At 42.2% G+C, this 26,738-nt stretch overlaps 1 protein-coding gene across 2 annotated transcripts in view; it reads right to left on the bottom strand.

The window, feature by feature from the left end:
• The window catches only part of TMTC3 (transmembrane O-mannosyltransferase targeting cadherins 3), an 81,792-nt gene that overhangs the window by 49,932 nt on the left and 5,122 nt on the right, over positions 1-26,738 (bottom strand). For both annotated transcript variants that reach the window (XM_030213748.1, XM_030213749.1), the window contains exons 3-8: positions 22,447-22,665; positions 20,322-20,421; positions 14,671-14,786; positions 13,565-13,737; positions 8,006-8,258; positions 5,783-5,931 (exon numbers count right to left, since the gene is read on the bottom strand). In XM_030213748.1, the coding sequence (XP_030069608.1) occupies positions 5,783-5,931; positions 8,006-8,258; positions 13,565-13,737; positions 14,671-14,786; positions 20,322-20,421; positions 22,447-22,665 (1,010 nt within the window). The remainder of the gene's footprint in view (positions 1-5,782; positions 5,932-8,005; positions 8,259-13,564; positions 13,738-14,670; positions 14,787-20,321; positions 20,422-22,446; positions 22,666-26,738) is intronic.

Here is a 26,738-nt window from a genome sequence, read left to right as displayed (position 1 = left end):
TGTGATTGGTCCAAAGGACGTCAGCAAACACATCAAATAAAAAAAATAGAAAAAGGATCGGGAGGGGGCAAGGGCGCTCATCAGGAGCGTCCTGTATGGACGGGCCTTGCCCCCCCCCCCCCCCCGCTGCTCCCCACTTTCCGCCGCTCCCCCCCCCCCCCCGAAAAAGCAAAATGCTAGCTGCCCCGGTTCCCCTCCCTTCCTGTTCCTGTGTTCTGCAGAGCTAACTCCGCCTCCCGTCATTCTTCTGCCCCGTGCTATACGTCAGAAGGAGGCGGGGCCTGGGCCAGGGAAGAAGAGACGTCATGGAGACTCTACAACCAACACAATAGATCTTCCTGCCCGTGCAGCGCTTCTGAAAGAGGTGAGAGGCGCTGCTCGGGTCGTTAATAGGGAGGGGGGTCTCGGTGGAGGGGGGGGAGCGGCGTAGTCGACCTCAGGGGGGGCAGCGGGGGCAGAAGAATGACGGGAGGCGGAGTTAGCTCTGCAGAACACAGGAACAGGAAGGGAGGGGGACCGGGGCAGCTAGCATTTTGCTTTTTCGGGGGGGGGGGGGGGGGAGCGGCGGAAAGTGGGCAGCAGCGGGGGGGGGGGGGGGGGGGGGGCAAGGCCGTCCATACAGGACGCTCCTGATGAGCGCCCTTGCCCCCTCCCGATCCTTTGTTTTTGGATTTTGCTGACCGGGTAGCCACGTGTATTTGTTTTTTTTTTTTTTTTGTTTGTTTTTACGTTTGCAGCATGCGCAGAGCAGCCAGCAAAACGTTTGGCTGCTCTGCGCATGATTTAGGGGCCGATTACCGATGTGTATTGTGATTCTTTGATACATTGTACGTTTGAATACCGATCTGAGCATGTGTGACTTTTTTTTTTGGTGCATTCTTCGTTTTTTAAAAATCGTTAGGGACTTTAACGATTTTGATTTTTTTACGTTTGGTTGCTGCATCTGCCTCTTAGTGACTTGCTCAAGGTCACAAGGAACTGCAATGGGATTTGAATCAGCTTTCCTGATTTTTACTGCTTTAACCATTAGGCTCTCCTGCACTCCACTTATCTCAAGCTTGTTTGTTTTTGACGTTTTTATCTTGAGTGGTGGATGTTTCACTCAATTTTCCATGTCATATGGGAAATGGCTAATCCATTCCTGCTTTTTGTCAGCACTAAAAGTTCATGCCTGCAACAAGGTAAAGCCATAATTGGATTAACTTGTTCCTTATGACAACTAATCAGTCCTAGTAAGAGTGTTGGCTCTTCTGTCTATTTTCCCTTTAAATTTTATGGGACCAATTTAATAAAACTTTGCTGATCTTGAAGCAATGGTTTACTTCCAGTTTAGTGCTAATTTCTTTGCATAAGATTTCAGATGACAGTACACAAAGAACACAGCGCTATCCTGGCAGTAAACTGCTGTGATAATCCTAATGCAATTAAGCATGGAAAGGCATGTTAATGAGCTGCTTATGGAATTACTTCCAATGCAGTAGACTGAGCTAAAGATTAGTGCAGTTTCTCTCTCTTTTTATTTTTTTAAATTTCCCTATTAATGCTGAAACTTTCCTTCAACTTTGGAGGTGAAGTTTTAAAATCTTTGGGCCCTGTTTACTAAGCTGCGCAGTAGGCGTGTTAACTTTTTAGCGTGCGCTAACGATAGAGACACCCATTATATTCCTACGGGTGTCTCTAGCATTAGAATGCACTAATTTTTAGCACGCACTAAAAATTTTACGCTCCTACAGCGCGGCTTAGTAAACACGACTCTTATTGACTTCTGTGAAAATCATTGTGAATTTAGAACCTCAGCTGCATGGATTCCCAAACTGGGGACTCACGGCCCCAATATTTTAGGCCCCGACATCATAAGACCCTTGGACTAAGTAGCTTCCAATTACCCCCCTCCAACTACTCCAGGAGTATATACTTGGTCAAGGAAGCTGCTTCCCTGGGTCCACTTTTTCCCACTGCCATCTCAAATATGGCAGTGGTTTGGAGGATCTCTGAGGGTCCCAGCCCTAGGTTACCCTGGTCAGGACACTTCCAAAGTTAAAGCTTAAGAAACTAAGGGCTCTGTTTACTAAGGTGCGCTAACATTTTTAGCGTGTGCTGTGTGGACGCCCATAGAAATATTATGGGCATCTACACGGTTAGAGTGCGCTAAAAACGCTAACACGCCTCTAGAACGGCTTAGTAAACAGGGCCCTAACTTTTACTTTGCTGTTTTTTGTATACATTTCTGTTGACATTGTCATGTAGCATACTATGCCATATTTTGTATTGTTGTTTGTATAATTTTACTGCTGTAATTTTCTATAGCTTATGTTTGAATTGTTCTTGCTGTACACCACCTTGAGTGAATTCCTTCAAAAAGGTTGTAAATAAATCCTAATAACTAACTAAAATAAAATAATTAGGTTAGTAATCAGAATTAGAAATTTCACAGAAGTAAAAGAAAAAAACTGCAGCATTAAACATCTAAAACTGATTTTTAATGCAGTCTTTATTACTTGAGGTTCTATACGACAAAGACAATATGATTACCCAGTTTATTTCACTTTTGTCAAGTTTTCTGGTACATAAGTTTTAAAAGAAATTCTTTAATCTTTGATAATCACGAGTTACCTTTAAAATAATGTGTCATTCGTCTGTGGATTATAACCAGATCAAACAAATCAAGTCTCAGAAAGAGTTTGTCAGCAACATTAAAATAGAAAGCATGGTAATTAATTTTTAAAAAATCTTAGTATGTTCCTTTATTTTGAAAGATGCAATATCTCAAATGAATAAATATGAATGGATTAGAAAGGCTAGAATTAAGGCAAGTCTCTATATACCAGTAGCATACATGCTTATTTTCGAAAGTGATCACCGGCCATCTTCCGACACAAATTGGGAGACGGCTGGCGATCTCCTGAACCCGGCCAAATCGGTATAATCGAAAGCCGATTTTGGCCAGGTTCAACTGCTTTCCGTCGCAGAGCCGGCGAAACATCAAGGGGGCGTGCTCACGAGATGGCCGGCTTCGCCCGATAATGGAAAAAAAGCCAGGCTTGACGAGCATTTCGCCGGCTTTACTTGGTCCCTATTTTTTCACGACCAAGCTTCAAAAAGGGGCCCCAACTGACCACCGGATGGAATCGGGGATGACCTCCCCTTTCTCCCCCAGTGGTCATCAACCCCCTCCCACCCAAAAAAAAAAAATCTTTTTTGCCAGCCTCTATGCCAGCCTGAAATGTCATACCCAGTTCCCTGACAGCAGTATGCAAGTCCCAGGAGCAGTTTGTAGTGGGTGCAAGTGCACTTCAGACAGGTGGACCCAGGCCCATCCCCTCCTACCTGTTCCACTTGTGGTGGTAAATGGGAGCCCTCCAAAACCCACTGTACCCACATGTAGGTGGCCCCCCGTCACCCCTTAGATCTATGGTAATGGTGTAGAGTTGTGGGGAGTGGGTTTTGGAGGGCTAAACAGCCAAGGGAAGGGAGCTATGCACTTGGGAGCTATTTTTATTTTTTAATTTTTAGAAGTGCCCCCTAGGGTGCCCAGTTGGTATCCTGGCATGTCAGGGGGACCAGTGCACTACAAATGCTAGCTCCTCCCATGACCAAAGGGCTTGGATTTCGCCGGGTTTGAGATCGCAGGCATTTTTTTCCATTATGGCCGAAAACCAACCCCGGCCGGCCATCTTTTTCGAAAATACGGTTCGCTCCGCCTGCTTGCGGTGCCGGAGATGGCCGACCAGCTATTTCGCCGGCACCTTTCGATTATGCCCCTCATAGTCATGAGGAGGGTGGAGACCTGCCCCCCCCCCCAACACACACACACACTTTGACCTCAGGCCCCTTCCAAACCTGCACCTCACCCATTAAATGGCAGGCAGGGATGCGGAAGCCCATCAGCCAAAGAAATTCCCTGCCGAGCCGCTCCCCCTCCTCCCTCATGCTGCTGCAGTAACCCAGAAGTCGGCGGGGTGCCTCCAGCTGCCGTCAGGACTCCTTGAGCATCCTCAATTCCAATCGACTTCCAGGTTGCTCCAGCAGTGGCTTGGCAGGGAATTTCTTTGGCTGATGGGCTTCCACATTCCCGCCAGCAAAAAGTATTTTTAGTGCACTGGGGTGGAGGAGGAAATGCACTGTCCCCTCAGTCCTTCTCTTCCCTCCATCCCCAAAATTGGAGGGTTGGCAACAACTCTGCTGTGCACTACAAATTAAGGAGCAAATTAGGGGAATGGAGCAGAAAATTGAAGGATAAAATGTAACTTTTGCTCCTTTATCATTAATACCTATTTGCTAAAACACTGGCTACCAGATATTAAGCAGAGAAAAATACTTTACATTTAAAGACTGAAGGTGATCTCATCTCACATACTGATCAACAGTACCAGAATACTTATTTTTCCATGGAGACTGCAAATTCATTTTCTGTAAAGCTAATAAGCAATTTACTTTTGTTTAGTCCCATCTGGATTTATTCATTAGCTGAATAAAGTCCCAGTCAAGTCCTTGGCTCTCGTAAGCAGGGGTGAAGAGCAGCAACTTATCTCATCCTGCCTCCCCAGAAAGGAAATTAAAGCTTGGTTCTGTTCTTCATTGTGCTCAATCAAATCAGCAGTTCCAGGCTAAAATATAAGCTAAGCTACTGTACCACCAAGCAATTAACATTATCTTATCTTCATTAAGCTGACTAGCCTTGCCCTGAATAGGGACTCATCAATCACACAAGGCACTGCCTTGTCTTGTACCGTATCGTACTTTATGGCAAGCAAGCAGACAGCTTCTTTTCTTCAAGTAGTACAAGGAGACATCAAAATGTGCAGAAAAACCATAGCAGATACTGCACTGCTCTTCCACATCAGCAGTATGGTGGTCTTTGTAAAACTTAAAAACCCAAACTAGTGGAACTAGAGTCACCTATAAAAAAAAGTTGCAAAAGCAATCACCAAAATCACCTTCTGAATATTTTCAACTATAATTTTTTCTTCTTTTTAATGATTTTTGCTTCTTTAATGCACCGATGTGAATACTAAAAGGAGGAAAAAAAGCCTCAGCGCTCAAGCTTTTGCTGTGGAAACAAAATCCAGTCACTATGACAGAAATACCACAGCAGCCCGTTGACTAAGACCAATCATTGGCAAAACCTCCAAGAAAGTTTTTTATATGTTTGCAAATTTCTCTCATATATGCTTGCTCTTGACAATACGCATCTCCAGTATCCACTGCAGCTCCACGACTCAAGTTTCTGATACCAAACTCAATGGACTGAACTTATCTGCACTGAAAAATTATTTGAGTTGTTTCTCACAGACACGAATCCCTCTTTGGGACATCTATGGACTCAATTTAAAATAAAGGAGCAATAAAAGGAAAATAAAAAAAACTTTAAAACTACGAGGTTCAGAGGCACAAAGGGATTTATGACATTTAGTATCTAGGAAAATCCTTACTGTGTCTGATCCTATAAATTGATTGGATAACGGGCTTGAGTGAACAACTTAAATCACAACTCTGGTTTGCCATGTCAGCTGAAATGAAATTTCAGTGCGTTGTTTAAAGTGGGGCTGCAACCAACAAAAACAAAAATCAGGAAACAGATAACGTAACAGCAAAACCCATTTTTGCTGATTAAACATGGACATCTATGAACAGTTCAAGGAACAGCAGTACACCCTGTCCAACAACAGTACCAAGGTCTGGAGGCATGTCCCAGTGCATAACTGAAACTATTGTGTTATTGAGTATCCTTAAAGGCCCTGGAAGATTTTATTTCACAGTTAGACTTGATACCCTTACTCACCTTTTGCTCGATAGCTTCCTCCAACCATGTGCAACGAGAATGCAGAATCCCATGCTGGGGACATACAACACCCGTTCTGCCACTACAAATCCAACGGGGAAGAAAAGGTTTGATGCAGGAATAAATGGCAATACTATAAGACAGAGTGCCTCAAAAGAAACAGAGAAATGAAACCATTACTGATCACAAAAATAAAGCACGCTCCTCAACCGCTATCCTAAAACCCAAACTGGAAATATTTTTCTACCTATTTAATACAATATAAATATGATTACTGGCAAATGGATACGAAATGAAAGTACAGTCAAATACTATAGTATGTAGTTTTCAGATTACACATGATAGAGGCCATTAGCGCTGGACTACAGCCCGCATTTACCTGCGCCTTATGATAGAGCCCATAGCGCTGGAACTAAAGAGCAAGCAGCAGATCAATGCAAGTAGCATGCTAATGTATGCTGTGTGCTCTTTCATTCTGGCGCCCCCATGATTAACGGTAGAGTACGCTGAACGGCACTCTACTGCTCAAAAGCCTACGCCAGCTTGAAGCTGGTATTAGGACAGGAAAAGCAGCAGGACAGCATCCAGGCAGCAGGATGTAGCTCTCCGCCCGGGCTGTGTCAGCTGGGGGTCCAGTGGACCTCCCCACTCCCCATGGCCCCGGTGACAGCGACACCCCCAAGCTCCCACACACCCCCAGACACAAACACGGAGGGGGCTAAAATACAAATTATATACCTCAAAAAACACCTTAATTACAAAAACAGCTTTGATATCCAACTACAACTGTTACATGAATAAAAGAAACAGTGAAGCATTACCAATTAAATGATCTTCAGTACCTTCAACTATCCAAGTTACATCAACAATATCTTTCAGATAAGAATCTTTACTACTACTAAGACATCTTAAGTGTGGATACACATTTGGATTTCAGGAAAGGTTTAATAAATATTGTTTGATTAGTTGACCTGATGTTGTACCATTAACATTTGGAAAACTAATATAATTTATGGTAGATTCTTATTTTTCATTGAATTTTCTAAACATTCTAGCCTTTCCTTTATGGTCAGATCATCTTTAAATAAGAGACTGAAATCTCTACCGAACTGCCAGCAGTTCTCTCATCTTGCCACAACAGTCCACTAATGTTCATGCCAACAATTTTTGTGTTATTCATACTCAAATACGAATGCCACCACTCTCAATAAAACCGTCCAATGATGGCTGCTCTTGTTCACCCCCAGACTCTCCCACTAGAAAATGTTCAAGGTCACCTTTCTCACCCAAACCCTGATGTAACTGGACTTGCTGCTGCAAAAGTTGCCAACCTTACTTGAAGGCTGTCAATACTGAGAAACTTTGGCGGACCCAGATCTCTCTCCTGCATAATGGCTGCAGTCTTGGCAAAGACACAGACAAAGGCAGGGAACTCGGGGGGGGGGGGGGGGGGGAGGGGGGGGCAATTACATTAGTAACTCTTCTATAGGTAGTGTCGAAGAATGAACTTTCACTGAGAAATATGCAGGCAGCATATGGGTTATTGTGCTCAAAGATTGATTAGAGAAGACAGCAGTGAAGTTGTGACTCCTGCAGAAAAAGCCATGGGGGGGGGGGGAAATCAAAGCATTCACTGAGCTTTTCCTTATTATCTTAGTGGCCCTCAAGTTCAGCATTATCCTTGCCTATCCTTTTGCCCATGAAATTGTTACAGCCACATAAGGCTCCAACATTTGAGAGCTTAATGATCACAAATCAACATACACATTCATTCTGGGTCTTAAACTATTTGGTGGACCCCCCTCCTCCCTTTTCAAGCAATAGCTATACATGCTAGAGGTATTTTTTCTAATAGCTTTCCTTTTAACCTTTAATTCAGACCACATGCTTTAACAATATCAAAATCTTTTTGAAGCTATACAAGATTTAAAGGTGGCTACTAGGACCAAATTTAGTAATTTTTTCCCCCTCCTAAAGTGATTTTGGAGTTTCTACCAAGTCAATCTGTACTTTGCCTACAGTCTTGGCTGATGAGCACCACCATCTACGTGAATATCTGACATGTCACCACATGAAATGTTGGATTTCAGTGCTTCCCCAGTCTAAACAAAAGAACCAGTGTGGTGTCCAAATTAGTGGGTGGTCTATAAAGGAAACTTCCTGAGGAAGAGAAGTTATAATTTAATTTGCTATGGAGAAAAAAAAAGCGCTCATCATTCTTACCATTAATACAGCTTTTGAGGAATCCCCAGGATATCTGACGCTGAAAACAATTAAAGATCCCAAAAAGCAGAAGAATACAATGGTAGCAAGATTTCTGATATCCAGCAAAGATTCCACCAGTGGAATTGTTCCCATTGTCCAATCACAGCACAGTTCCGAAGGATTCAAGAGAAGCCATGCATTGATGGGAAGGAGGTAGTTAAAGGTTAGCTGCCTTGCAGGAGTAGGGCTTACTGCAGCTGGATTGTCAAACCTAAATCAAGAAAAATTAAAATAATTTCATTTCAAATACAGGATATGAAAATTTAACTACAAAATGTCCTGCACTGTAAGCGCTTTATGGAACGTCTATACAAACTGATCTTCAAAGATCATGAAACAATAATGAAAAAAAATGAAAATCATGCTGAAACTTAAATTTTAGCTAACAAATGTTTCTTCTGGACAGCAATGTCCAAACCTCACAGAACGTTCTGCAACACAACATAAAAAGGACACGATTCTTGTATCAAAATTTAACTTCAATTTCTTAGTTTTCCTTCACTCGAGTGTGGTTGCTGTTTTAGCTGTGACTTATGTTTGCTTTGAATTGTTGGTTGTTTCTGTGTGTCCACTTTGTGTTTTGTTGCTCACAGTGAAAAGTGGCATAACAACTCAAATAGTGTAATGTAATAGTGTTGGGAGGATATCCAAAAAGTGGTCAATACTTCACTACCAAGATAATGATGATGATTGATCAAAACTGCAATTTTGAGTTGTGCATATACAGTAATACAATGATGAAAATTACCACGATGGGTGTAACAACTATATAGGGCTTTGTCAATATTCACTATTGCTATTTAAGTTCTGGCAGAAAATAACCACACTATATATTCTTAATTATCTACTAACTGTGCTCTACTCTTCTTCAAATACAAAGGGAGCTGGAACATTATGGCAGATGAAAACTGCCAGGACCCCTCTAGTTTGCTCATTTTCCCTTTGCATCAGAATATTGCAGCCTATTTTTGTTCCCCAGGCCTACCTTGGCTTCTCCGCATTATGGGATCCTGTGTATTTGTTCCATCCCTTCTTGCAATGGAATTCAGCAAAATCTCAGTGCAAGAGGGTAAAAATACAGCAGTACTATGAAAGAAGGGCATGAAGACAGAATAGACAAACCTACTCAGAAGCTGAAAAGAAACACTATTTTGCCTCCAGTTCAGTCTAAAGCAGTTGCAGTACAGATCATTCATTATCTAAGCGGGCTATGTTACTGGACCAACATAAGAATTAAAAAAAAAAAAAAAAAAAAAAAAAAAAAAAAAGATAGGGATGGTTATCAAAATTTAGATATTAGCCTCCCCATCTTCACAGTCCTTACTTATACTACTACTTAACATTTCTAGAGCGCTACTAGGGTTACGCAGTGCTGTACAGTTGAACAAAGAAGGACAGTCCCTGCTCAAAGGAGCTTACAATCTAAAGGACGAAATGTCAAGTTGGGGTGTTAAGTAGTAGTAGTAGATTTCTTCAATGGAGGTATAGTGGTTATGTGCCGAAGGCGACATCGAAGAGGTGGGCTTTGAGTAAGGATTTGAAGATGGGCAGGGATGGGGCTTAACGTATGGGCTCAGGGAGTTTATTCCAAGCATAGGGTGAGGCAAGGCAGAAAGGGTGGAGCCTGGAGTTGGCGGTGGTGCAGAAGGGTACTGAGAGGAGGGATTTGACTTGTGAGCGGAGGTTTTGGGAGGTGAGGGTAGAGAGGTAATGAGGGTCTGCAGATCGAGTGCATTTGTAGGTAAGTAGGAGAAGCTTGAATTGGATGCAGTACCTGATCAGAAGCCAGTGAAGTGACTTGAGAAGGGGTGATATGGGCATATCAGTCCTGACGGAAGATAAAAGACGTGCAGCAGAGTTCTGAACGGATTGAAGGGGGATAGATGGCTAAGTGGGAGGCCAGTGAGGAGTAGGCTGCAGTAGTCAAGGCGGGAGGTAATGAGAGAGTGGACGAGTGTTCGGGTGGTGTGCTCCGAGAGGAAAGGGCGAATTTTGCTGATGTTATACAGAAAGAAGCGACAGGTCTTGGCTATCTGCTGGATATGCGCAGAGAAGGAGAGGGAGGAGTCGAAGAGGACTCCGAGGTTGCGGGCAGATGAGACGGGGAGGATGAGGGTGTTATCAACTGAGATAGAGAGTGGAGGGAGAGGAGAAGTGGGTTTGGGTGGAAAGACAAGAAGCTCGGTCTTGGCCATGTTCAGTTTCAGGAAGGAGTTATCTGATTATACTGTACCCCATATACTCTTATGGCGTTGACTACTTCCTGGAGCAGGGACTGTATCTCTTATGAGTAACAGTAGAGTGCTGTGTACTATTTGGAAGCACTATACAAATAACTAATAGATCTTTTAACCAACATTTTGGTGCTTTATTGAACTTTGGAAGGAAAATTGTGTGCACGCAAATGTGATGTTCTTATGATCAAACACACATTCCACCTATAACTAGCAGAAGCCTATTTTCTGGGGCACATGTATGTCTACCTCTGCAGACTGGGCATATGAATGGGTTCAATAGGTCTTGGAAAAATGTGGAGTGGAGGAGACACCAAACAGAAAGGTTTGTACGAAATCATCCACCACTCACATCAATCCCATAAGCCACCTTCTCCCTCTGGCGAGCAGAATAATAATTAAAAAAAAAAAAAAAAAAAAAAAGGCTGCCTGTTAGGCAAAGTCTGTCGCTAGATGACTAACCTTGGTAGCAGCAACATTTTTAAGTTCAGAAGTCTGAGGTCAGTTTGTCCCTTCCCTAATAGTATAAGTCAAGGAAAAATGAGGTCTTATCTAATAATTTTCTTTCCATTAGTCCTTCCCACTATTCCAGAACACGTGGGTTGTTCAAAAGCAATCCCTCAAGCGAGTGGGATCCTGTCACCACAGACCTGAGGACCGAAGCTCCAAAACTGGCTTCCGAGCGCACTGCAACAGCCACCATGTAGTGCTGACCATGTCGCCAACTTGCAAATATCCGGAGACAGTAAGATCGTCTCTGCCCAGGATGTCGCTGTATGCCTTGTAGAACAAGCCTGCTTCCCTATAAACAAATAAGCCAACGCAATAGTCTCCTTCAGTCATCTAGCAAGTGTGGGCCTGGAAGCCATGAGGCCAAGCCTCTGTTTACTAAAAAGCACGAACAGTCTGTCCAATTTGCAAAACTCATTCCTGACTTCCAAATATGGAATGAGGACTCTATGCACATCGAGAAGCTTCAAGGAATACTGAGCCTCTTCATCCTCTCTGCAAAAGGATGGAAACTCCACATATAGGTTGAGATAAAATGCTACTACTACTTTTGGAAGAAACGAAAGAAACATGCACAGAGACCCCAGCCTCTGAAAAGTGAAGAAAGGGATCTTGACAAGAGACAGCCTGAAGCTTCAACACCCTATATGTAGACACAACAGCCTCCAAGAATGCCATCTTTAGCATAAGATCTTTCAAGGAGACCTTCCGGAGTGGCTGTAAAGGCAGCTTCTGAAGAGCCCGAAGGACTAAGTTAAGGTTCCACTGTGGACATGGTTCATGAAATGGAGGCCTAAATTGGCCCACTGCCTGCAAGAATGGAATGATATCCGAGTGATCCGCAAGAGATGTGTTCTGTAGTCAGCCCCTGAAATAGGCCAAAGCCACAATCTGAACTTTTACAGAACCTAACACCAATCTTTTCTGAAGGCCTGCCTAGAGAAATGATAGGATGTGCTCAATCTGAGCAGAGAAGGGAGAAAGCCTGCACCCAGAACACCAGCCCTCGAACGTCCTCCACCCCCTCACATACATCACAGATGTAAAGTATTTTCAAGCCTGAAGCAAGATAGCAATGATCGAATCAAAATAACCTCTTCATCTCAGAGCCCTTTCAATGGTCAAGTCGTAAGACTAAAGTGGTACAGATCCTCCATCAGCACCGGACCTTGCTTCAGTAGCCTTTGTACCTGCAGAAGAAAGAGGATCCTTGTCCAGAAGTCGAATCAGGCCCACATATCATGGCCTCCACAGCCAATCCGGGGCTACGAGAATTATCCAACCCCGGTGCAATGTGATCCTTTATTTTTCCCCCTAAGGTTGTTGTGCTGAAAAAGGGGAGCTCCACAGGAAACAGGGGAAAGATGAAGGGAGAGAAGTAAATTCACAGGGCACCATAGACAGGGATCTGAAGACCTCAAGATATGACTCTGCAGACTCAATCCATCTGCAAACCTCAACTGGGGACCAGTTGACCAACTGGATCCAGAGCAAATCACTCAGAATCAGAGGCTGACAAGTGTGTCCATCCACCTGCTGGAGACATCTCTCTTGGCATTCAGTCCAGCTCCTCAGTATTTTCTATCTCCACCTGCTGATTCATGGACACAACTATCCCACAGGTTCTGGAATAGTGGGTAGCTCCGTAATGGAAGAACTTATTTAAAAGAAAACAACATTTTAATCACAGAATAGACAATATTTTATTTCTGCTCGTAATTACCTCTTGCCAGTTTGCACTGCTTCATTTTGTACTTTGGAGAAAGTACAAAAAACAGAAGAAACCAGTCTTCGCAAAAAACACCAAAAAAGCAAAACAGCGAAGATGACTAACAAAAACAAAAATAATCCAAAATTTAAAGAAGATCAAATTTGTATTTAAAAATACAAATACATAAAAGAATTAAAAAATGAAAAAGACGACACTTGTTTATAAAAAAAATTAAAACACTTTATTAATTAAAGGATAGCAGGGAGAAAGGGACTCGACACAGCTGTGTTTCGGCCGTGCAGGCCTGCGTCAGGAGTCTTCTCACCGTGTGTTGATTTTTAATTCTATCCAATTATAAAGAAAATATGTGTGTCTCTTTTTAAAGCTATAGCGTTAAATGATCCTTGTAACAAAGTGAGGCAAAAAGTATCAGAGCAACGTCGAGTCCCTTTCTCCCTGCTATCCTTTAATTAATAAAGTGTTTTAATTTTTTTATAAACAAGTGTCGTCTTTTTCATTTTTTAATTCTTTTATGTATTTGTATTTTTAAATACAAATTTGATCTTTTTGTAAATTTTGGATTATTTTTGTTTTTGTTAGTCATCTTCGCTGTTTTGCTTTTTTGGTACTTTGGAAAAAAAACAATAATTAGCCTTTGGGGGAAAGAACTTGAGCAGACATTATACAATCTGAACTTTTTTTTGAAGGATAATTTGCATTCCTACTCCACAAAACAAAACCAACCCAATTTCAGCATATGATGGTATATGTGTAATGTTTATGAGTAAAATCAACATAAATTTTTCATTTTTTTTCCCAACAGCTCCACAGTCCATTCAATTTATCAAACAATGCCTATGTCATAAAAGAAACATGGAGGGAGTCAAACCTGATTTTACCCCTCAGCAATCGATGATTCACAGTTCTAGTAGCTAAGAAAAGCAGAATTAGAAATTCCTATATGTAGTGAAACAAAATAAGACTGTGCTTAGCCTCCCCATTGTGATATATGCACCTCTTAGGCCACTAAAAGAAGAAGGTAAAACAAAAATCTTCCATTACCTGGTAAACACTGGAAGCTGGGACTGAATGACTTGGACTCTAACCACAACTAGGAGCAATGTACTGAACATCAAAACAATGAGCTTCAATAAGCTCTGGAGGACTGAATAAGGAATACTTCCTTTTCCTCGAAGAATCTGCATAAGTGTGCCCCAAAGCACAGGCAAAGTATACTGGGAGAAAGACAAAAAAAAAAGATGTGTCACTAACAAGGATTTATTTATAATAATAGAAATGATAGCAAATCAGACCTCACTACAGTTACAGTTAACTTATAGCTCGCCAGTGCAATTCACATCACAGCAGGTTACAGTAAGAAAACTATAGAGCACAGAACACCTAGGATACAACAGATAAAACAGAGCAAGATTTAAAAATCATAAGCATTGCAAGTAATCACTTCTTAATCATGTACTTATTAAAAAGTAATGTGTTTAAACCCTTCTTATACATATCATAGCTCTCACTTTCCACTGCATCCCATCACTCCCTCCACCACCCTGGCCCGTGTGAGATGTTCATTCTGTGGGATATTTAAAAAAATATATATTTTGCAAGGGAAGGAATTCTGTGCAGATTCTGCACTGGGCATAACTGCCCCAGAAGCATTTGTTGCAAAAGACAACCATCTGCTGGGAATATTGAAAGGAAGGAGCTGAGAGGAGATGGGGCTGTAGACCTTCAGACAACAAATGCTTCAAAAGTTCAGCTATAGGAAAACAAGTTTCCTGTTTTGGCCTTAACCTGGCATTTGATCAGACACTGCGTTGATTTGTCGCTTCACGAAAACATTATACATTAAACTGTGCTAAACAAAGTTGTTTAGCTAGACCTTTGTGCTTTGATTCATGTATCATTGAACACACACTACTCTGGTATGGTTTTAAACAATTTAAACAACGTAACGTATCAGCATTTTAACAAAATATCATAGACTGATTGGCTGCAGTATTGCAGCTCACTACCAAGAATTTTCTCTATGCATATTTGTATACAGGAAACCTACTACTGCAGCAGGAGAGCATATGAGTATTGGGGAAAGACAATGCATTACCTTTATTACTTTGAAAAATAGAGAAATTGTTTACGTATGTATTGATGCTTACCCCTTGGGCAATAAACACTTCATAGATGCAACATATTCCCACCACAGTTATGCCTTGTTCTTTACACAAAGTTGCTACAGCAACTAGAAAGACTGCTACTGCAATTGGAGTCCAAACTGCAATGTAAAATAAATACATGAAAGAAAAAAAAAAAAAAACCCACACACATATACACCCCTTTTACATATAACACACAGGTTCAAATTTCATCTTGGTTCTATTTCTGAGATCCAAAAACACATATTGCCTAGATTAAAACGATTTACATAAGAACATAAGTATTGCCATACTGGGACAGACCGAAAGTCCATCGAGCCCAGCATCCTGTAGCCAATCCAGGTTACGAGTACCTGGCAAGATCCCAAAACAGTACATTTTATGCTGCTTAACAAGTCCATCTTAATAATGGACTATGGAGTTTTCTTTTAGGAAGTTATCCAAACCTTTTTTAAACCCCGCTAAGCTAACTGCTCTTACCATATTCTCTGGCAATGAATTCCAGAGTTTAATTACACGTTGAGTGAAGAAATATTTTTTCCGATTTGTTTTAAATGTACTATTTTGTAGTTTCATCGCGTGCCCCCTAGTCCTAGTATTTTTGGAAAGAGTAAACAAGCAATTCACATCTACCTGTTCCAGTCCACTCAGTAGATTAAAGACCTCTATCTTATCTCCCCTCAGCCGTCTTTTCTCCAAGCTGAAGAGCCCTAGCTGCTTTAGCCTTTCCTCATACAGAGGTCGCCCCATCCCCTTTATCATCTTTGCTGCCCTTCACTGTACCTTTTCTAATTCCACTATATCTTGAGATGCGGTGATCAGAATTGCACACAGTATTCAAGCTGCAGTCGCACCATGGAGCGATACCAAGGCATTTTAACGTCCTAATTTATGTTTTCCATTCTTTTCCTAACAATACCTAACATTCTATTTGCTTTATTAGCTGATGCTGCACACTGAGCAGAGAGTTTCAACGTATCATCAATCAGGGGAGGACTGACCATTTGGGCAACCGTGCCCAAAAGCTCTGCCCGGTTGCCCATGCCTGCTGCTGCTGCCCACTACAGCCGTCAGCTGCCCTGGTGGTCTAGTGGCCACCGCCACCACTGCACGCTCTAAAAAGAAAAAGATAAAGCTGCAGAGCCAGTACAGAGCCCTGTGCTTACAACACTGACGGGGAGGCTTGCCAGAACCTCGCCCTGTGACACACTTCCTTCTGCAGTGTCGGAGAAGCAGCTATATCTTTTTCTTTTTAGTGCTCAGAAGTGCTGCGATAAGAAGCTGGTTTGAAACGGGTTGGGGGAAGACGGCCTGCAGGAGCCAGAACCCCGACTAAGGAGGTTAGATTGAGAACAGTCCAGGGGATGGCATGTTTTGTGGAATGCAACGGTATATTATAAGACTTCCCAGTGCAGATTTAACAGTTAAGATGAAGAACCCATCAGGAAACAGGATATCCTCACTGAAATTTGGTCATCTGTACTGTATAGAAGTTAGAACAGTGTAGAAAAATGAGCACATAAAATGCAGAGTTTATAATTGCTGTTTCTACCAGCTACAATAATTTTTGAAGCTGTTTTAGTGATATTCAATTTTTATTTCATTATATTTATATCTACATATGGGAAGTTTTCAAATGAATTAAAAAGCTGTCAAATAAGTTAAAAACAAACAAACAAACTTTTGTCCTCTACCTTTTAAGGCACTGCCTATCCAACTAGAACAGCTTTAGACTTTTTAAAGATGGACCACGCATAGGCAGTCCGTTATTTCTAATAACATTTTGCCGGATATGGTGGAAGGGGAGTTTGAGGGGGCATGCTGGGCACAGAGGAATGGGGGAGGAGAGATCGGGGAACATTCTGACCTGGATATGGAGAGGGTGGAAAGGGAGATGAGGGGGACATGGTGGAAGTGGAGATCGTGGGACATACTGGGCATGGAGGAGGGTGGAAAGGGAGATTAGGGTGACATGCTGAGAATGAAAATAAAAATCAATGAGTGGAAGAAATTAAGAAGATAGGAGAGAAAAACATGGCAAATGGACAGGAGGCCCTGGACAGTGATCTAAGAGATATGAAAGAGCAGAGACTGGGACCATAAAGGTAGAAAAATAAATTTATTTTCCATTTATTGATTGCAATGTGTCAGTTTTGGGAATTGACATTTGCTATCTTATATTTTGCACTGTACAAGGAAATGCAACATTTCCATTTCTCTGGTGTTGTGCTGCATGTAGATTCTAGCGTCTTGAGCTTTCAAGCCAATTGTTGTTTACATATTTCTACTCTTAGGAGCCCTTTTACTAAAGCTTAGTGTGTGCTAATGGGAATTAGTGTGCGCTAAGTGCCCTTTGGCCCATAGTTATAAAATAGGTTGTGTGGCATTTAGAGCTGCGCTACTAATTCCATTAGCACTCGCTAAGCTTTAGTGAAAGGGCCCCTTAGTTTGTGGTCACATATCTTGTATTTGTGTTTGCAGGTGTGACCAAGGCAAGATATTCTGTCAGTATTGATTGTAGCAGTAGTAGTAATCCTGCTTGTTCAATTTTTCCAATAAGTGTATCGATACTCTGGCCTCGCCGCGATATTTCCAATGCTGCCTTTTCCTAGGAAGGTCCTCGTTGGTGCTGTTATGGAATGGTAGATTTGTGTCATACAGGTCCCGAGTGACTTTTGTAGGGTTTTGTATAAATTCATAATACGCCTGCTACTGGAGAGAGCTTATGTTGTTGTGTTCCTTAATGTTTGGTTTTCTCTTCTTCGCCTCATTGATGTAGATTTTGTGATGTTTGTCAATCTCTTTTTAAGTACTGTGTAGTAAATTTTCAAATAAAAGAACTATTTTCTATTTATGAAATAGAATGTGTCAGTTCTACGAATGTACATATGCTAGAGCTGGTTTAAGATTTGGCAGGGACCCGTGAGAAAAATCTCACTCATTTGGTCTTCAATCTCCAGCATTGCGGTGGTAAATCTCCATCATTGGGATGGGCCACCCTTGGCGTCTCTGCCCCTAACAAGCCACTAGACCACCCCTTCAAGGTAAGGGCTGTGGGGGTGGCAGTAGCGTCGGAGGGGCAATGGTAGCATCTGTAGGGGGGCAGCGGCGGTGTGTGGGCAGGGGCAGCGGTGGGGCCCAGAGTATTCTCAGTCCGCGTTCAACACTAGACACAACTGTGCAGAAATGACCAGTGGGTAATCAAGTAAATCTATACAAACACTTGAAAAAACAAAACACCTTGAGAGGTTTGATAAGCTCATAACTGACTAGTGTTTAGAAATGTTCGTATTCTCAGTCCGCCCTGAAGTTTCAAAGCGTATATACAGTGGGGGAAATAAGTATTTGATCCCTTGCTGATTTTGTAAGTTTGCCCACTGACAAAGACATGAGCAGCCCATAATTGAAGGGTAGGTTATTGGTAACAGTGAGAGATAGCACATCACAAATTAAATCCGGAAAATCACATTGTGGAAAGTATATGAATTTATTTGCATTCTGCAGAGGGAAATAAGTATTTGATCCCCCACCAACCAGTAAGAGATCTGGCCCCTACAGACCAGGTAGATGCTCCAAATCAACTCGTTACCTGCATGACAGACAGCTGTCGGCAATGGTCACCTGTATGAAAGACACCTGTCCACAGACTCAGTGAATCAGTCAGACTCTAACCTCTACAAAATGGCCAAGAGCAAGGAGCTGTCTAAGGATGTCAGGGACAAGATCATACACCTGCACAAGGCTGGAATGGGCTACAAAACCATCAGTAAGACGCTGGGCGAGAAGGAGACAACTGTTGGTGCCATAGTAAGAAAATGGAAGAAGTACAAAATGACTGTCAATCGACAAAGATCTGGGGCTCCACGCAAAATCTCACCTCGTGGGGTATCCTTGATCATGAGGAAGGTTAGAAATCAGCCTATAACTACAAGGGGGGAACTTGTCAATGATCTCAAGGCAGCTGGGACCACTGTCACCACGAAAACCATTGGTAACACATTACGACATAACGGATTGCAATCCTGCAGTGCCCGCAAGGTCCCCCTGCTCCGGAAGGCACATGTGACGGCCCGTCTGAAGTTTGCCAGTGAACACCTGGATGATGCCGAGAGTGATTGGGAGAAGGTGCTGTGGTCAGATGAGACAAAAATTGAGCTCTTTGGCATGAACTCAACTTGCCGTGTTTGGAGGAAGAGAAATGCTGCCTATGACCCAAAGAACACCGTCCCCACTGTCAAGCATGGAGGTGGAAATGTTATGTTTTGGGGGTGTTTCTCTGCTAAGGGCACAGGACTACTTCACCGCATCAATGGGAGAATGGATGGGGCCATGTACCGTACAATTCTGAGTGACAACCTCCTTCCCTCCGCCAGGGCCTTAAAAATGGGTCGTGGCTGGGTCTTCCAGCACGACAATGACCCAAAACATACAGCCAAGGCAACAAAGGAGTGGCTCAGGAAGAAGCACATTAGGGTCATGGAGTGGCCTAGCCAGTCACCAGACCTTAATCCCATTGAAAACTTATGGAGGGAGCTGAAGCTGCGAGTTGCCAAGCGACAGCCCAGAACTCTTAATGATTTAGAGATGATCTGCAAAGAGGAGTGGACCAAAATTCCTCCTGACATGTGTACAAACCTCATCATCAACTACAGAAGACGTCTGACCGCTGTGCTTGCCAACAAGGGTTTTGCCACCAAGTATTAGGTCTTGTTTGCCAGAGGGATCAAATACTTATTTCCCTCTGCAGAATGCAAATAAATTCATATACTTTCCACAATGTGATTTTCCGGATTTAATTTGTGATGTGCTATCTCTCACTGTTACCAATAACCTACCCTTCAATTATGGGCTGCTCATGTCTTTGTCAGTGGGCAAACTTACAAAATCAGCAAGGGATCAAATACTTATTTCCCCCACTGTATATATATATGAATATGAGAAAATATTTATTTCAGCAGCAAAAAACTACAGCTTGGATAGATGACACTTTAGAATTGTTTTATCATTTCTACTATTAATGAACTCCTTCAATTATGTTAGTACATTTCCTCAGTAGCTTCTGCAGCTAAGTCTAATAAAAAGGTTACAACTATTTTTTTTTTTTGCTTTTGTTTGTTAATCTTTATCTTCAACTATGCGACACTGTTCAGTATTGCAGGCTCCTCTATTGAAGGGTATTTGCTATTTAAGGGACCCTTTTACAAAAGCGCAGAAAGGCCACCGCACGGACAGTGTGTGCAGAATCAGCACTACCGCGGGCTTCCTGAGGTACTTCTGATCAGCATGCGCTGTTTCCCGAGCTAGAAAATAAATTTTATTTTCTAGTGTGGGGAGCGACGAGTAAGCGTTCCCGGCAGTAATCTGGCAGCCTGGGCAGATTACCACGTGAGCCCTTACCATCTACTAAATAGGAGGAGGTAAGGACTCAGGCAGTAATGGCCATGTGCTAACTTGAAAATTAGCATGAGGCCATTAACGGCAGAAATAAAAACTCAATACAACTACCGCTGGCCACTTTTTAGCACGGCTTTGTAAAAATATCCTTAAGACTGCTATTCTGCCTTGCTTTTCTATCATGGACCCATGCTGTAGAAACATGCAGCAAAACTGGCTCATGCAGAGTACTTAAGAAGCAATAACAGCAAAATATTTACCTATTGTGTTGTCTGGACCTTTAGACTTAGTGTATGATAAAAATGCAGCTAGGAAAAAAATGGATGACAGAAGTTCTGCTCGTCCCACCACACCTGTTACCTGTGGAGAAAAAAAGTGTGCATTATCCTTCCAATATACTCAAAGTAAGACAAAGGCAAACAAAGCTGTATAATGCACACTCTGCAAGGAACACAGCTGCTTTCAAATCATACAGCCTCAAGTGCCCTCATGTGGTAAAAGCATGGAATTGCCATGCACTGAAAATCAAAGCTTCTTTCATCAAAATTATGAGCGTGGAGGGCTTGGTTTTACATGAGATTATAAGCTTTCCAAGGGACACTCACAATAGAAGATAGCCCAAAACAATTTGGAATTTTAGAAATATGCTCCTTTCCACAAGTGTCACTATAACTCAGATTAATTCTATGGAACCAAGATAAATTGAACACACTAAGAGAGACAGAAAATTGCAGCCCTAAGAAATTTAAAAACAAACAAAAAAAAAAGTTATCCCACTTTTGCAATACTACTTATGGCCTTTGGCGACATATTGGTTTCCAGTTTTTCATCAAACTAAACCACAGAGGAATCCCAATGCATCAGAGATGACAAGCAGGACAGAAGAAAATTCACAATATCTAGGATTGCATCAATGAATTGATAATCAATGCTTAAAAGCAACAGAGTTGAAATTATCTAAAATAGCGAACAGACCAATGAATCAACGCTTCATCTCTTGTGAAGTACATATAGGTATTAGGTGGACGGTTTTGATGTTAGTGAAATAATAAGGTTTTGACAATCTTCATGAGAAAGGTAACCCCTCTACAAGGGGGACCACTTAAGTTTAAAAAAAAAAACCCACATACCAGTTGGGGTTCCCATATTATTACTCATCACCGCAGGCTGGCTATCTAAGAACTTCATGAAGACAAGAGACTCTGATGCAGGCATTCATGCTGAAAGACGTGAGGTCACTGAATGACTTTTACAAAAATCAGATGAGGCACTGATTTATTGGACCATCTTTGGTTTTTGATATTTGAATCTATGAAATGTTTTTAAATACTGCATATTAATAAATTGATTTGATCCTAATCCCAGTTTCTGGTTCCATGTTTCAAGTTATAGAAAACCTGTACAAAATTCAGAGGGTCATACCAAGGGATAAGATAAAAGATGCTTAATTTAGCGTACACCAAAATGAATGGAGACTTGCTATCAATATTCAGACAGACTTATGACCAACATTTCTCCATCCCCAGTGGGAATAGAATTAGTAATGGACTCAATAGCAATAGTAAAGACCTCACAAGACACTGAGAAGAAATTTCTTACTTAAGGGGTAATTAAGCACTAAAATATATTAGGGAGATGGTGAATCTTCATCACTAGGGGCCCTGTTTACTAAGGTACGCTAGCGTTTTTAGCACACCCATAGGAATATATGGATGTCTAGCGTGCCTTCAGTGCGGCTTAGTAAACAGGGCACTAGATGTTTTAAAGATCAAGTTAAACATTTGACCAGGATGGGCTGCAGGCAGGGGGATGAATTTGTCAACCTACAGAAGTTTTCCAGTCTTATCTTTGTTCTTTTTTTTTCACAGAGAAAGAGAATCTGAAAACACATACATTTTGGCATTAACCTAATAGGTAGTTGGTATGGATAGGCAGAAAAGATATGCCAATGGTCTTTATCTGACAATATCCTCCATGTTTCTCTATGTATGAAGATCAACCAGGAAAAGAAAAATACTATATGAAAAATGATGGTGCATTTTATCTTATCTTACACATGGCTAAGCAGACTTCTACTCATATGAATAGAATGTCGTTTTATATCTAAAATACTACAGCATAAGTGCCTTTTCTCTTACGTTTGGCCACAGACTTTAAATATAAACTTAGCCAGTCTTTTCAGTGGTGATGCGCCTGTGGTAATTTGATAAATGCTAAGCACAAAAATTCCATCTAAAGTATAACATCATGCATGGGTATTCTTAACATAGCTGTTATAGTTTGATTTAGTTTTCACCCTCAATAACATTTTTCATTAGGAAAAAACTGAAACAAAGTTTGAAGATGGGTCAAATAAATGCAAACGGTTCTTGACCTGTCTCTTACCGCTTCAGTATGTATCGGATGTACTGCAAACAGCAAGGATGCAACCAGACTGCTTTCACTGTCCAGGAAGAGCTTGCACACTTTGAGGAAAACCACACAAACCAGCGAATGTAAAATCAGGTTGAGAAGGTGATAGAAGACAGCATTTAGTTCACTGAACAGATAGTTTAGGCGAAATGTCAATACTGTGAGAGGCCGATAAGACTTGTGACTCCTCTCCTAGGGAAGATTAAAAAATAATAATAAAAAAAAAGGTGTCATTCAGTTCAAGTGGATTTCTTAGTCAACAAGCATTTTGTGATTTAAAAAAAAAAAATTAAAACAGACATTCTAAACAGAATTAAGTCCAAGCAGGTGCAGAATCATAAAATTTCCCAAAATGCTTATGCGCAACCCTCAGTCATGAGATCACTGCTGAATATTTAAAGTTAGAACAAAAATTTAAAATCTATAAAAACTAGGGAATGAGTGGTTTCCGGGTTTCCCCCCCCTTTTTTTGGTTTAAGTTATTCATATAAGTTAGGAAATGTAGTTTTCCATGAAAGGATCCCTTTGAGAATCTCATGACCCCAATGTGGGCCAGACCAGGATACTCTTTTTGCTTTAACCCTAAATCAGACAGACAGTCTGAGGTATTTTTCTGCTATCCAAATCATCAGATGGCATTTCAGCAATTTGCTGCCTAGCTTGTTACTCAGGGCAGCAATATTATTAGAACACATTATTGTGCAGAAACATTTTAAAAATAATTGTATTTCTGTTGTGGTCCCCAAATACCCCATATCACTATTTGAATTAAAAGGCGTTTGTTATATTAACTTTGGGTTTTACCTGTATGGATTAATAATATAACAAGTTTACATTATATATATATATATATATATATATATATATATATATATATATATATACACAGTGTACTCCATTTAAGTGCACGTCGGATAAGCGCATGCTCTGTTTAACTGCATGCCGTACTTCGGTCCTGTTTTTGGTGCCATCAATTTCTATGGGGACAAACTTCGTTTTAGCGCACCACTGATAAGTGCAAGATTCGCTTGCATGCATGGTTTAAGACCGCTCCTCTGCAGGAAAGACCCCGCATAAGCGCGCACAAGGAATATGGAAGCCGACTGGCGCGTGACAACCGAGATTTCAAATTTACCGTCCCTTTAGTTGCCACAGGCAGAATAAGCGAAACAATGTTGTTACAGTGTACATTGGGGTCGTCGTCGTGGCGCAACTGTAAGTAACATTGGCTGAACGAATAGAAGTTCTTAAAAATTTTTAAACAAAGTCAAGCATCTATTGCTAAAGAATATGGTGTCAATCCCAGTCAAATTTCACGTGTCTTGAAGCAGAAAGACCAGCTTCTGGAAGACTGACAAAGCAATACAAATCCACAACGTAAAGGAAAATGGGCGGGAAAAGCTGAGGAGGTAGAAGATGCTCTTCTTCGGTGGTTTTCTCAAGTCCGAAGCAGACAATTTGCAGTCAGTGGTCCACTGCTTATGGAGAAAGCTAACCAGCTAGCTGAAAGGCTTGGATTAACTGAATTCAAAGCCACTGTTGGATGGTTGGAAAGATGGAAGGAGAGGAACAACATAAAATTGAAGAAACAGCATGGTGAGAAAAAAAGACGCTGATGACTTTGGTGTTGAAAATTGGGTTGTTTCAGTTCTTCCTACCATCTTGAACGAGTTTGCACCTCGTGACATTTTCAATGCTGACGAAAACGGTCTCTACTGGCGAACGATTCCTGATGGAACACTTGCATTGAAACATGCCGAAACTACTGGCGGTAAAACATCGAAGGACCGACTGACAATCCTTCATCTGCAACATGGATGGGAGTGAGAAGTTGGAACCCCTCGTCACTGGAAAGAGCAAACAGCCCCGTTCCTTCAAGGAAGTTAAGCGACTTCCTGTGTCATACGAGGCTAACGCAAATTCATGGATGACTGTGGAAATTTGGAAGCAGTGGCTAAAGAAGTTAGACACTAGAATGCGGGCAACGAAAGTGTCAGATTTTGTTGCTTTGTGATAATTGTGCTGCACACAGGGATGATGTCAGGCAACCATTGTGAACTGCTACAAGCGGGCAAGCTTTGTTAAGGATGTGGAGAGGGACGAAACAGATGCAGCTGTTGCAAACACGTCAGATGAACAGGTTATTGACATCCCAGCCGGTGTTACTGAAGAGGAATTCCATCGCTACATAGCTGTTGATTACGATCTACAAACAGCTGATGACAGCACTGATGTCGAGATATACGCCTACACGTAGGCAACAACGACTGATGACGGAACAGATGATAAAATGAGCAGCGAGACACATGCTGACGAAATTCTACAACCTCCTCCTGTCACTTTTGCAAGACCGCTGGAGAGTCTCAACACCGTGTGGGCCTATCTGGAGGCCACTGGATGTCAGTGCTATGACAGATTTTACCGTCTGGCAGACGTAGTCTATGGAACTCACAGACCCAATAGTGTACAGAGGACTATAACTGATTACTTCAAGTATGCCTAACGTCAGTTAACAGAGACTATATACTGTGTATATAATAATAAACAGTACTGTACGTATGTTTATCAGACGTCAAGCTTCTTTGGGTCACAACGGTTAAGTGCACGCTCCGGTTAACTGCATGCATTTCTTTGGTCCCAGACCCTTGCACATAAGCGGAGTGCACTGTATATACACACACAAATATGCTTGTTGATCTAACATTCTAAAAGATGCTATCAACTAGAAAGGTAATTGTACTAGGTGACTCAAACTTGCTGAAGGTGAAGGTCTTTATGCATACAAGTCCCTGGGAGACTATCAGGCTTATTTTCGAAAGAGAAGGGAAACCATCTTTCGACACAAATCGGGAGATGGGCGTCCTTCTCCCAGGGTCGCCCAAATCGGCATAATCGAAAGCCGATTTTGGATGTCCTCAACTGCTTTCTGTCACGGGGGACAGCCAAAGCTCACAGGGGCGTGTCCGAAGCGTAGCGAAGGCGGGACTGGGCCGTGCCTAACACATGGGCGTCGTCGATCGATAATGGAAAAAAGAAGGGCGTTCCTGACGAGCACTTGGACGACTTTACTTGGTCTATTTTTTGTTACGACCAAGCCTCAAAAAGGTGCCTGAACTGACCAGATGACCACTGGAGGAAATCGGGGATGACCTCCCCTTACTCCCCCAGTGCTCACCAACCCCCCCCCCCCCCCCCCCCCCCAAAAAAAAAAAACTTTTAAAATATTTTTTCCAGCCTCTATGCCAACCTCAAATGTCATACCCAGCTCCGTGACAGCAGTATGCAGGTCCCTGGAACAGTTTTAGTAGGTGCAGTGCACTTCAGGCACGCGGACCCAGGCTCATCCCCTCTCCTACCTGTTACACTTGTGGTAAATGCGAGCCCTTCAAAACCCACCACAAACCCACTGTATCCACATCTAGGTGCCCCCCTTCACCCCTTAGAGCTATGGTAGTGGTGTACAGTTGTGGGGAGTGAGTTTTGGGGGGCTAAGCACACAAGGTAAGGGATCTATGCACCTGGGAGCAATTTCTGAAGTCCACTGCAGTGCCCCCTAGGGTGCCCGGTTGGTGTCCTGGCATGTGAGGGGAACCAGTGCACTACGAATGCTGGCTCCTCCCATGACCAAAAGGCTTGCATTTGGTATTTTCTGAGATGGGTGTCCTCGGTTTCCATTATCGGTCAAAATCGGGCACGACCATCTCTAAGGACGATCATCTCTAAGGTCGACCTAAATTTCGCTATTTGGGCATCCATGATCGTATTATCGAAACGAAAAAGATGGACGCCCACCTTGTTTCGATAATACGGGTTTCCCCACCCCTTCGCCGGGATGTCCTGCGAGGACGTCCTCAGGAAAACTTGGGCGCCCCTTTCGATTATGCCCCTCTATAGGGTCCTTTTACTAAGGTGTGCTGAAAATGGCCTATGCTGGTGTAGATGCATGTATTGGACATGTGCAAATCCATTTTTCAGCACACCTGCAGAGAAGGCCTTTTTAAAAATATTTTTACCGAAAATGGACGTGCGGCAAAATAAAAATCAGCACACATCCATTTTGGCCCTGAGACCTTACCGCCAACCCACTGACTTAGCGGTAAGGTCTCACGCGTTAACCAGGCAGTAATCATTACGTGCGTACATCGGTTAGCGCCAAGCGGTAGCAAATGAAAAATATTTTCTGCTGCGTGTATTGGACGCATGTAAAAAATGGAATTACCGCCGAAGGCACGCGGTAACCGGCATTAGTTCCAAATTGATGCACG

Source organism: Microcaecilia unicolor, chromosome 9, assembly GCF_901765095.1.
Source record: "Microcaecilia unicolor chromosome 9, aMicUni1.1, whole genome shotgun sequence".
In the NCBI taxonomy this organism is placed as follows: domain Eukaryota; kingdom Metazoa; phylum Chordata; class Amphibia; order Gymnophiona; family Siphonopidae; genus Microcaecilia; species Microcaecilia unicolor.
This window is presented reverse-complemented; position numbering and strand designations above follow the sequence as displayed.